The 13,706-nt window shown below is 35.0% G+C and overlaps 1 protein-coding gene across 43 annotated transcripts in view; it reads left to right on the top strand.

Moving 5' to 3' along the window:
- PTPRD (protein tyrosine phosphatase receptor type D) overlaps positions 1 to 13,706 on the top strand; it is a 2,207,515-nt gene that overhangs the window by 1,990,876 nt on the left and 202,933 nt on the right. For 22 of the 43 annotated variants that reach the window (XM_043566630.1, XM_043566633.1, XM_043566638.1 and 19 more), the window contains 3 exons: positions 11,207 to 11,395; positions 12,640 to 12,648; positions 13,377 to 13,394. In XM_043566630.1, coding sequence (XP_043422565.1) covers positions 11,207 to 11,395; positions 12,640 to 12,648; positions 13,377 to 13,394 — 216 coding nt within the window. The remainder of the gene's footprint in view (positions 1 to 11,206; positions 11,396 to 12,639; positions 12,649 to 13,376; positions 13,395 to 13,706) is intronic. The other 21 variants (XM_043566646.1, XM_043566639.1, XM_043566636.1 and 18 more) reach the window with 3 other exon arrangements.

Below are 13,706 nucleotides of genomic sequence, written 5' to 3'. Positions count from 1 at the left end.
AAGTTAATGAGATAATTTAAAGATTTGTAAAATTTCATTTATTTATGATAATATAATAATTTACTTTTATATAATTTTAGAATTTTGAAACAATCCCAGTCTTAGTAAAAAAAAAAAAAAACAACAACTGGATATTACAATACAAAGAACTTTTCCTATATTTGAGATTAAATTAATGACAGCATCCTTATCACCCTCAAATATCTGTATGTCTCCAAACAAGGGCATTCTCCTACTTGACTACAATGCAACCATCAGAACCAGGAGGTAAATATTGATGCAGCATGCCCATGCAGCCTTCACATTACATTTTGGCAGTTCTCCCATCTGGGAGTTACCACGTGTCCTCTGCAAATTGCTCTGATTGTCGTCAAAGACTCCAGTTCAGAATTACACTTTGCCCTTAATCATCAATCTGAAAGAGTTACTCAAGTTTTCCTGTGACATTCCTGATCTTGATAGCTTTGAAGATAACAAATTTGTTATCTCATAAAATATTCTCATTTGGGGTTTGCTGATGCTTGCTTTGATCATATTTAGATTATGAATCTTTGGCAATAATACTGTCTTAGTTCAAGCTGCTATAACCAAATGCCATAAACTGGGTGGCATATAATCCGAAATTTATTTCTCATAGTTCTAGAGGCTGGGAAGTCCAAGGTCAAGTTGCTGGCAGTTTGGTGTCTTGTTGGAGCCCACTTTCTGGTTCACAGAGGGCCATCTTTTGAATATGTGTCCTCAGGTGGAAGTGGCAAGGGCTCTCACTGGCATCTCTTTCACGAGACCACTAATCCCATTCATAAGGGTTCCATCCTCATGAGCTAATCACTTCCCAAAAGTCACACCTGCAAATACCATCACATTGGGCGTTAGGATTAAAAATGAATTGGGGGGGGGGGGGCAGGGCAGGGGATACAAACATTTAATCTATAACAAATATCATGGAAGTGATATTATGTTTTTCTCAACACATGATTTTGATCTGTTTCATTATCTGTGTCAACTTCATTCTCTTAAGGTTGTTTTTGTGAGTCTTCTCAATTTTAAAGTTACTCTCCTTTCTATTCAATAAATGCCAGTGAAGGGTTACCTTGGGAGTATGCAAATATGTAATTCCTCCTGAAACTTTTCTATTTATTCATTTATATCAGTATGGACTCATGTCTTTTTATTTTATTCAATATATTATAATTTGTATATGTACTTTTTTTAATTTTTTTTTTATTTTTTTTTTAAATTTTTTTTTCAACGTTTATTTATTTTTTTGGGGACAAAGAGAGACAGAGCATGAACGGGGGAGGGGCAGAGAGAGAGGGAGACACAGAATTGGAAACAGGCTCCAGGCTCTGAGCCATCAGCCCAGAGCCTGACGCGGGGCTCGAACTCACGGACCGCGAGATCGTGACCTGGCTGAAGTCGGACGCCTAACCGACTGCACCACCCAGGCGCCCCTATACTTTGATGTTCAAATTGTCCCACATTGGTCTAGTGAGAGCCCCATCAAGCTGGCATCTTTGCCTTTTCAACATGTCTTTGTCATTCTTCGAGCACTTACGTACATAACGGATATTTTAAGTATGGCTTGTACTTTTATCTTCTCCCAGTACTGAATGTAATCAGTGATTTCTTCAAGGAGCTCTGCTTCCTTTTACTAGACAGTCATATTTAGAGAATCCGATGCAAGCTCTAGATGCTGTGTGTGGCCATTGCTATTAGGTATTGCTGCTTCTCGCCTCTCTGGACTCACGTAGATAGAGAAGATGTGTTTAATAAGTGTATATAAGGAGTGAATGTATGTGTGCATGCACACTCATTTACAATTGTATTCATTTTTATATCAGTGTGTATGTTTTTAAAAACATGAGTTCACACCAATGCCTTCACTGCCAGTCCACACATAGCTTATTCTCGTTTTCCTTTTTATACAATTGATAGCTTAAAATTTTTATTTACAGTTACATTCACCACAGTACAGTGGAACATCCAGGGTTAATCTTTTTTGGGGCATTATTTGATTTGAGCTCATTAGAATTTTTGACTTTTACAAAGCTGGCAATTAATGGAGGCAGGAGCCAAACCCAGATCCCTTTCCATGTTTATTATTTCTGTCTTTGTGTCTCTCTTTCTAAAAACACAGTAATTAAAATATTATACTTCAGCTTCATTGTGCATTTTTGCCTTTCTTTTCTTAAAAAAACTGATATTATGACTTATATAGAAATTTATGTAAAAATGTTATTTATTTTATCATTCAAACTATGGCAAAAACTTTTGATCATGACACCAGCTTATTATTAAAAATAATAGAAAGCAGTGAGATTTGTGAAAGTAGATGGGCATTAGATTTTGTTATTTTGATGAGACTTGCACTCCAGGGAAGGGAATAAAAGCATCATCCTGATTCCTAAATATTTGTTTAAACATCCAAGAATTAATAATGTTTTTAAGTAGGAGAGGATACTTCTATATCCCCATGAATGCCTCTAATTTTGGATCACAAAAAGTGTGATCATTTGCTAAACCCAAACACAAATAACTAATAACTTAAAGCCACGTGACATTGCAGCTACCACATTTATACAAATAATATAAACCAACTGGGTTTGTGTTCTGCTATGTAGACTATTGCTTTGTGATTTGTAGGATAATTGCATACATTACTTCTAAATAAGTTTGCTTTATCTCTGCCAAGAATGCCTTACAACATCCTCAACATGTGAAGAATATTTCAGAAAATGGAGCTTTGCTCTGAGATGCTCTGTGGGTAGTTGGTTAGTATGCTGAATATTTAGTAGCTGCTAATAAAGCTCCTGTCAGCTGATCAGTGTCCAATTTTCTATTCTTTCATGGCATCATTCTATCAGAAATCTTTGGAGATTCTAGTGCCCTGTAAGCGCCCTTAAGAGATACCTAAATCCACTCTGAAATAAAAGCTTCTCTGATTGATTTAATAGCTTTATTAAGACAAGCATACCATCTGTACATAATAACTTGCAAAGAGGATCTTGGACTAAATATTCATCATATCTTGTTCATAATTACTTTTGGAGGCCAGATCTTATATTTATTAAATATTCCATTTGGTTATCATTTATTAACTGGCAGTTTTGTCCTACTTTAGATAACTTCTTTCTTAGAGTAGCCTTTAACTTATAATTAGAAACTACTTTATTTATATAATTTTTTTCAATTTCATTCATATGAATATCATTTTGATAATGGCCCAGGAGTCCAACTTTGCTGGAAAACGTTGATTTAGCTTTTACTTCTTTTCTTTGGAGTTTTCTGTTTTCAGTCCCTTATTCAATACACTTGCAGGAAGATTGATTTTGAATAATACAGTCATGATGTCAAAACAGTACAAATTATACCCTGCTGCATCTGGAATGGTGAAAATAAAAGCTTTATTTACACTGTTTTCTTTAAGAAAAGAATAATAAATGTTTTTTCTCCGTTTTCAGGGACTGTATTCTGGAAAGAAATGGTTCTTGTTTGTAGCCTGATACCATGGTTTATTCTGAAAGATAATGACTTGAAAACTCATTTGCTGTTCAACAAAGTAGCAAATACTCTAACCAGTAACCCTCCAGGTGCTAGCCAGAGACCCTGATCTGTCTCCTCTCCCAGACAAAGATATTTGGGGTGGTCATTATTGGCTCCCATCTTACAGGGAGACCTCTGTGTGGCCTAAGGTCATAGAGTTGATATGTTGGGTCTACTGATGTCTAGTGTCCTGTCTTTTGGCATCTGCTCGGAACCAAAGTTCTAACATTTATAACCCTTCTTAGATAATTAAATAGAAATTACAGAAGGGTTAACAACATGGGCACAGTCCTGAATTTGAGCTCTCTAGAGAAAATCATTTGATATTTATCATCCTTTTCACACTCTTCCATTTCTCCTGCACATTTGATTGGCTAGCATACATGGCAAATATTTGTCTCTATCTGGAAGCAATGCTAAACCAATGAGAAGCCAATTAATATATATCAAAAGATTTTTAAATGTAGAACTGTTTTTAAAATTATCATTACATTCCATGGAACTTTAGTCCTTTCTGCTTGAAAAAAAAATTAAAAATAAGCAACTATTCAAATCATTTTTGTTGTGCCTTCCATTATAGGTTGACTTTGATAAAGAGTTCTATCACTGTTTTTGATGAATATTCAATGAACACCTATTGGCATAGAGGAAGCATGCTGAAGTACAAATATGCCAAATCTAGAGTTAAAAGCTTTTCTTTTATTTTTGCTCTATGTGTGATCTGGAACAAGTAATTTTGCTGAGTCTTTGTTTTGTGTCTACAGAAGATTGTAATTATGATACCACCTTTGCCTATCTCAGGGAACCTTAATAAGGCTCGGATGGTTTCAGTGTTTTCTGTCATTCACAGCAAAGCTTTTCTGTCTCAAATATTTAGAGCTATTGTTTTAGTTCATTTTGGGGAACATCATATGACAATATAGATTTGTTTTATTTCTGCTGTTGATTAATCAAAGAACATAAAGCCTTGTTCAAAGGGAGAAATGAGGGCTTTTATGAACTTTGAAAAAGTTACTTGATTGCAGATATTGCTTTCTAAATTCACTTGCATGTCAGGGTGCCTCTGTGGCTCAGTCGGTTAAGCCTCTGCCTTGGGTGCAGGTCATGATCTTGTGGTTTGTGGGTTTGAGCCCTGCGTTGGGGTCAGTGCTGACAACTCAGAGCCTGGAGCCTTCTTTGGATTCTGTGTCTTCCTCTCTCTCTGCCCCTGCCCTGCTCTCACTCTGTCTCTCTCTCTCAAAAATAAAATAAACATAAAAAATAAATAAAGTCACTTGCATGTTTAGATAATCCTTGTGGGTTTTTTTTGTTATGATTTGCATAGAATATTCCCCATTTACAATTTATTGCTGCAGCTTTTGTTATATCAAGACTTGGAGTCACATGCCTCTGTTCTGTAAATCTATCATAGGATCTTGGGATTGAGTAAGTGTAGATATGCTAATATTTTACAAAATGCCAGACACCAGTGCCAGGCAGTGCTAGCCACATTTATTGCATTATCTCATTCAGTCCTCCCATCTATGAGCTGGGTACTATTCTCACTCCCAAAGAACCTAATTATTCCGCAGATTTAATTAAATCACAACAATATAAAGGTTCTCTAGATTACTTCATACCCAGTGCCTGGCCCACAATTGGCACAACAGAGGCATTTAATAAATATCTATAGAATGAATTATACCATCTATTGCCTGCTCAGTAGATTCTTCAAACTGATAGTTCAAAAGCTCTTTTTTCTTTTAATTTAATGCAGTTTTCATAAATAGGAAAATATTTTGTTATGTGACCACCTGACCACCACCATATTTCAACTTTTCAAGAGAATTTTCACTTTTTCCTAAGCATAAAAACATACTTTGTGTGGCACAGATTAGTACTGTTTCTTTAACAGGTGGAGATGCCTTGCAATATATTTAAAGGGTCTACCACTAAGAAAATATTCCAAATATGATCCATCTAACATTTGGCCTTTCTTTTGTTAATGAAATCTTTCCTTAATCCCTTCATACTTCAAAACAAAAACAAAACTTTAGAGCTTGTAGAAGATTACACTGTGAGCACACTTAAAATTTAAGATACATAGCCATTGAGAAATCTTTGCTCTTGTGAGTGAACCATGATCTGAGTGATTGCCCCAACATACAACTGAGTGATTCACTTGGGTTTTACCATTTGCTTGAACATCAATAATTTCATTTTTCTAAAGATGACATAACAGAGTTTTGGTACCATATTCTGTGGGTTCTTTTGAGTTTCATTGTGTTTACATGTATTTTTTTTTTGTTATGTGATTGGCATTTTGACTTGAAGGAACTTGCAAGTAGTGTATGAAGAGAGCCTTTCTATAGAATTAGATAGCAGGAACTGAAATGTGTGTTCCCAGTGCAGTAACTGCACCAAATTATAAAAGGAACCAAGCATGACTTGTGCATCTTAACCAACGAAGATTGTTTGCTAATGAAATAAAATTTATGACTATAAAAATAGCCCTTAAAGACTATTTTTTGTGAGTCTGGAAGCCTCATACTACTTAAGACACCATAAAAAATAGAAGTTATAAGAAAGTTGTATGTCTCTTAGATGTAGAACCAAATTGCGGAGGCCAAGCATATAGCCACAAAACAAAGAATGATTTACTGTTTAAATGAATGATATGAAATAAACCCGATAGGAATTCAGAGATGCCACATGAGTGAGTGCTGAGATGTTTGTCGAGATTCCCTAAACGTATGTACTTGCAAATATTTCTTGTACACTGTCTTGGTTACAAAGGAAATATCACAAAGCCCTGCCCTCCATGAGCTTATGAGTTCAAGCTTACTCATTGACTTATTAAGGGATTGATTGATAACACCAGTTGAGAGATTTTTTAAAAGGAGCCACTACGAATTGTTTGGTACTCAGAAAAGTGATTCAGGAGGTTGAGTTCTCTAAGAAAAAAAAAATCTACTTATCTCTTACTAAAGTTTCTGATTTTGCTTTATTACACTACCTTTCTCATCAAAACCTGTACATCATCCATAATATTTAAATGATTGAGTGTACTTACCAAATCTCTTAATACTGCTTTTGTTAAGGCATATTGTTGATGTAATTGATGTGATAAATTGGAAATGTAGCACCACGGCAAATAGTCTTTCACTGAAAACTTCTTTAATCAATTGGGACCAGAGTCAAAACACCTGTATGTTTGCATTCATTCATGTCCCAGCAAGAATAGGCAAGAAGAACTGCTTTGGCCACCTTGGATGGAGGCTATGGCTCTAGCAGGCAATTTAATTGTGTGGTTTCCTAACAAATACAAGAGGTTCAGTGTTTGTGGAATTAGAGCACAACTAAAAAAATCATTAAAATTATTTATGTATGAACAATGAAAGTAGTTTAACTGAGCAAACTATGCAAAAGCTTGTATCTGATCGTTCACAGATACCTAAAGCATGACTCCTTACAAAACCATGTCAGACTATTTCCCTATACATTCCTTTTAAGTCCTGGGTATGTCAGGGGTTTAACACAAGTTTTGCAGAAATGGGAAGTTAACTCTAAACAGCGCTGATGTTCATGTTTCCCTTTCCTTAATGGAACTGTAAGTTTCATATTCGCATATTTCATTATGATACCAAACGGATTCAACGAATATGCTATATTTCCAGGTCTATTATAGCTGCCATTCCAAACAAAATATGTCTAACTTCTATGATTCACTAAGCACAAGTATGTAATAATCTGCCCTTTAATGCCCTCTCAAAATGACAGACCAAATGGCTTTGTGAAGGTCAAGTCTGATTTAAATTGTTGATGAATTAGTAGCTAATTCTGCATGATTGAATATTAATATGGAACAGTGATAAGTAAGGCACTTTAAAGCTTAATGAACACATTAATGAATAGGACAAAATGTTTTTCTTTTTACCTCATGTAAAAGTTTAAAGCTGCTAACATATTGACGATTTGTTAATTTTTGATAGCTGCTTTTTTTTTTCTGTAAAAGTTTATGTGGATAAGATATAAAGGATATTGATTTTCCCCCAAGTTCCTGGTACTACACATTTGATGAGCTGTCAAAGTTGATGTTATCAAATGGCCAAAGCAATTTTATATAAATCACTAATAAATGTAGAAGGTAAAAAGAAAGCAATTAACATCTTCTAAACTACACCCACTGAGATAAGCATTCCAATTAGAAATTTCATTATTTCTACAGTTCGTTTTATGTTGAATACTGAGTTTTATTGCCAAATACCTGACAGTCAAATTGGAAACAAGCCACAACTGTCAACATATAAGAGCTCTGGCTATTTGAATCTGTTACATTGTGATGTTTCTCATGAAAAATTAATGAAGAAAGTATATTCAAAAGAGATTCTGTGCAAAGGTGGGGGATGGATAGAATTTAATTACCCTTATTAAAAATAGGAAAGGAGCACTCTTTACATCCTCTGTCCGATTAGTATGCAAGAAAGATTATCTTTGTTGTGCACTTGTGTATATGAAAAGGGGACTCTGGAGTGTTCTTCATGAGCCAAGAAGGAAAAGAAAGGTCATGCAAATGTATTAGACTGCTTTTGATAGGGCACAAGTCAATTTTGTCAGCTCTCCCTAAGGTGAGGATTTCATTTCTTATAAATGGTTATTAATTCTAGATTTCTTTAGTAAGAGCCTTCAGTAAGTGGCTCAACAATCTTAAGTCTTTGACACTTGCCACTTGATACTGAATAGTGGTGTGGTTCTTCAGAGATGAACATGTAGAAGAAAAGTAATGGCTAGTGGGTCAATGTTAATGCATGCTAATGTAACTAGTATTTAAATGCCTGGGGGTAGATACAATGCCCTGAGAAATAGAGAAACAGCTCAGGAATCTCAAGGTGAGTTTTTATGAACCTAAGTTCGTAGTGTTAAATATGGAAAAGATAACAAAATCTAAGAGCTTTTTAAGAAACTCATTTCTAGGTAACTAAGCCAGTGTAGTTGACTTTGGAGCACTCCAGGTAAAATGCTTTGAAGCATTTTGGGTCACTAGACACCAAGCGAGATGTTTCATATGATGTGTGTAATACAATGCCTATTGATCTATCTGCTTTTTTTTCAAGTAATATTAGAACAATGCTATAGGTAGAAATATATCATATTGACGAAACTTAAAGTCACAAAGAACAGACTGATGAAATTCATTTGGAGTACATTATCAAAATTAGCCTAATTTGCAAAATGCTCTATTCCATTTGTAATTTTTAACTTTCCCTTGGAGCTCCGAAAAACCATCTTGAAATTTCATCCTTAACTATTGTTTCTGGCTTTTGTCCTCTAAAGGCCTTCTGCTTGGCTGATGATGTGTGAGCATTCACATAAACAGGATGTATTCCTGCTTCCTCGAAAGAATCTTTCAACCTAAGTAAAATGTAACTCATCGTAGTGAGTTGTTTTTATAACTTTTTTTGTCTCCAGCTGTAACTAGCTGGTGGGACAGGTAAATATTCTCTAGTGAATTTAAATGTCAAGCCCAAATTGCCTTAGCAACGTCTATTGGTCTTTCATAATCTTCCTGCAGAAGAGCTAGGGTCCATACCTGCCTGTTCTGTTTGCCTCCCCAGTTTCTCTTATAACAATCTGGACTTGTTGAGAGAAATCTTCCCCTTATTGGGTGCTTTATTCTTTGATAATAGTTTGACATTTGTTCACTAATCACATTCAAAATCTCTCTCTGTAGTCCTGAACTATTTCTCTGATCAAGTCTCTACCAGAAGTAGTTTCCTACTATATATAGTAGAAAAACATATTTCTTTCTTTTCTTTTCTTTTCTTTTCTTTTCTTTTCTTTTCCCTTTCCTTTTCTTTTCTTTTTTTAACCACTAGTTTATATTCTTATTTAGGCTTGGGAATCATTGGAGGTTCTCTGAAAAGTCTGATAATACAGACTAGTTTGATGACAAGGGATTTGGATATAAATGAGATCTGGAGGAACTCACAGTGTAGGGAGATAAACTCATAATAATAAATACAAGAAAATGGATTTTAGTTATTCACTGCTACAATAGCTCTGAGGAGGAAAATATTACATATATTTGAGAGGGTTTTTATTATAAAGAAGGTGATTTTGGCTGCATGGCTTTCCAGAGACCCAGAGTACTTATTGTACATGATTTGTCTAGAAAATGGTATGAGTTACAGTGTGAACAGAAGAAACTTTGCTATGGGGGATATCATCCATGAGAGATTGAGAAAAATGGGGCCTGATTTAAAAGGATTTTGCTAGCTAAATTTAGGAGACTGAATTTATCATGTAATGATAGAAGGGAGGCAGTAGAGGACACATATATTTGACTGACAACACAGCAGAAGCATCAAAATAGAGCCTTTTTCCTAGAAATTATAATGCAGACTTCAGCAATACTCATAGGATCATACCATAAATTGCAGGTGACATCCTAGGAGAAGTGAGATGCCCTATTTGATGATTTCTAACTTTTTTTCTCACTGGTGTTTGTGCTTTTGAGTAATTTTGGAATTGATGGCTCATGAAAATTAATCAAAGATCATGAGGGACAGTTGATTAAATTAATCCCAGACCCAGTGAGAACTCAAACTATTTTATAGTGGTTTTCAAACAAACTGCTAAGTTCATATTTGGATAATAATCACATATATAACTAAAATTCCTTCAAATTAAAAATTTCTTCAAGATAGAATATACCTTTCTAATGCTGGCTGGAAGAACTGGTAATGTAAGTTATTAATGTGGATCATCATGCTTGGGGGATTTAAGAGGAATTTAACTTATCAAGATCCAAGATCTGGGACAATTTTGATATAGGATAGGGAGAAGTGAACTTTGGATGAGTTGAGGATTCAAAATTTAGGAATTTGAACTCTTAATGACTGAAAATGGTATAGGCCTTTGGAATGGAGGAAAATGTTTTCTTACTCTGAGGAATATACACTTTTGTGTTGCTTTTTCTGAGTTTCTTTTCTTCTTTTGTAAGGGAGTCTTTTTCAGATAATTTTCAGATTAATGGAAACTCTCTACAAAGAAATTCATTCAAAAAAAAAAAAAAAGAGAGAGAAAAAAAAAGAAAAAGAAATTCATTCAGGTTGAAGTTGACCCTTATGAAAAAATACAGAGTTTTACTTAAAAATCACAAGAGAAACAGCAGATTAGAAATGAGGTAACTTAATCCAGCTAATCTGCTTATTCCCCAGATGCTCTCCAAAAGAGCTCTACTGGACCCCATTGTTTTTCCTCAACAGAAAGTTCCCTAAGTGCTTATACTTGTGATGTTCCCATCTTTCTGGCCAATTCCACTTGTTCTTAATGCCCATTTCAGAGTCTCATTTGAAGCTGACCTCACTGACCTCCTCCAGCACACATTCTATAATTTCTTCTTCCCCCACGATCCTAGAGCTAGATGTGGTTTTTCATCATGTTCTTTATCACATGTATCTGAGCTCTTTGTTAGAGTATTGGTCTCTTACATAGACTGTGCATTCTTCTGGCCAGGAACAACATTGTGACTGTATCCTAATCTAATAATGCAATGCTGCCTGGTTTGTGTTAGCTTCTCAACAAATGCCAAATAAGGCAAGGGGAAAGATTAATGGACAATAGCTCTTGAATTTTGGGCATCTGACTTATTGGCATGTTTGTATCACCTTTTGTCTTGCAGAGGATCAAATTCCCAGGGGCTTCCCTACCATTGACATGGGCCCACAGTTGAAGGTGGTTGAGCGTACACGCACTGCCACCATGCTTTGTGCAGCCAGTGGGAATCCGGATCCAGAAATAACTTGGTTTAAAGATTTCCTGCCCGTCGACACAAGCAACAACAATGGCCGTATTAAGCAATTACGATCAGGTAGGGTCTTGTTACTGTTTCCACTAACTCTTAGAGAATTTTTTTTTAGCTTTCTCTCTCTTTATTTTTATTTTAATTTGATTTGATTTAATTTTAATTTTTAGGTATTGATTTTTCTCCCTCTTCTCTTTCTCTGTTATTTAATGTGTTGTCCATGTTTGTGATGTCATAGCCTGTTTCAGAGTCTGTCTTTCTCTGTGTGTTTTGCAGCTTCTGTTTAATCCACATTGCTCACTGCTGTGACTGTATTTTTGATGATTTTTTTTAATTTACTGCTTTTCTGCAGTATTTGATGGATCCATTTTCTCCTCTTTCTTTCTTCTCTCTCTGTTTTCTTTTGAAACAAATTTATTTCAACATTGGACTTCATTCAGAACTTGCAAGGAGCTCCAATGGTTGTATCCATTAAAAACCAAAATATTCATATTAAACACCAAAATGATTCAATTTTATTAAAGTGTGTTTTCTCTGTCTCTTATGCATTTGAACTCATCAAAGTACCAAAGTTTAGTTAAGTTTGATCACATCTGCTTTCTTTTCACTAATACATAAATGACAGAAATGTTATCTCATGAGTAACCAGATGTATTTTTTTGAAAGTCCTTTACCAAATACCAGTGCAAGGAGGGGATTTTTATTATTATTATTATATTCTTGTGAGTGAGCATTTTCTACACATAAGCCACAGTAGTGTGCGCCCACACTAAAGAGTTTTGAACCCTCCAGTGACTGGATCTACAGAAGTCTGCTTTTGGTGTAGACTCCAGCTTTTGCTGCTTCCTCCTCTTTCCCCTGGCTGCCCTTTTCTCCCTCTCCCACCCCCATCCCAAGTTCATCCCTTTGCTCTCTTTAGATTAAAGATAGAGATAATTCTAAATTTCTTAAGTTTTAGAGCCTGTCCCTAGGCAATTTCACCGGGACATGTAGTAATAAGCTGTTTACTTTGACGTTGGGAGTTATATTGATATAGAATTCTAAGTTGTTTAACTGCCTGTCTTCCCAGAATTCTCAGCTTTTGACCTGTCCTGTGATGTTAAAGCGTCTTGTTAACTGCCTTTTTTGCTTGTTGTCAGCAGAATTGTGTAGATTAGCATTCTGTTATTGTAAATAAAGAATTAATTATTCACATGTAACATAGATGATTTAGTATATAAAGCTTTAACTCTGAAAAATTTGTACCAAATTATAAGGAATATAATAATATTTTTATGCTGTCTTTCTTCTCTCCGTATTTAAATCTCCAGAATCTATTGGTAAGTGCTTAGTTCTGAAGCGCACTTCACCCTCACTAATTTCCATATCCAGAATATTATTATTATTATTATTATTATTATTATTTTATTAATAAAATGCATGGCATGCATTTTACTAACTGTCAGTGTAGACACCAGATCTCGGTAGTGGCGCGCACACGCACACATCCACAGATCCGTTATTGTAAGAACACTGTGTACAAAAATAAAATAATACACAAGTTATATCACACAAATGTAGCATAGTGAGTAGCATAAGATATTCAATCAACAGTGTTTGTTTCCAGTTAGTCATTAGTATTTCCTATAACAGTATATATATATGTGTACCTATATATATACTTAAACAGATTAGCCAGGATTTTTCCTAAACTATGTCTTTAAAAAGTATCGTTTAGTTTTTTGGGTTTTTTTTAAGAATATGAGGCATATAAGATATAATTCTAATCCTATATGACCCCAGACCTATGAACTCAGTTGTTTCTCTGAGAAAAGCAATGCTGCCTATTGTGGTCTTTGCCCTCTGTGGTATAATGCAACTTGCTTTTATAATCTAATAATACTATCTAATATATTCCTGTTTTACCAGTATAGTAATTCAAGTTTCTTTTAAGACCTTATTTAATTCTGTAAATCTAATTTAATTCTTCTCCCCAGCCCTAGCCTCCTCCTTCTCGTACTAATGCTTCTTCTTTCTAATCTTATTTGCATTCATATTATCCACCCAGGTGGTACACCAATAAGAGGTAAGAGTGCTGAACTAACGTTCACAGAATGATCTTGCTCATTCTTTCTGTCCTGTCATCACTCCCATCTTTGTCTTGTTTTCAAACTCATTCCAATAATATGTCCATCAACTTTATTTTTCCCCTTTGTACTGTTTGGTTATGATCAGTGACTCTCATATTGTGAGTTTTCCTTTTCTTTTTCTTTTCTCTTTGTTTTGTTCATTTCTTTATTTATGGAGATGATTATTTAAGTTGTGATATGCTTCAAAGAAAGCATATCCAGGTCTTTAGACCACAGACCAGTCACAGCGTACCATCTGTCCCTCTTTT

This window comes from Prionailurus bengalensis, chromosome D4 (genome assembly GCF_016509475.1).
Source record: "Prionailurus bengalensis isolate Pbe53 chromosome D4, Fcat_Pben_1.1_paternal_pri, whole genome shotgun sequence".
Lineage (NCBI taxonomy): Eukaryota > Metazoa > Chordata > Mammalia > Carnivora > Felidae > Prionailurus > Prionailurus bengalensis.
Note: the sequence above shows the minus strand (reverse complement) of the source record. Positions and strands in the feature narration are given on the sequence as shown.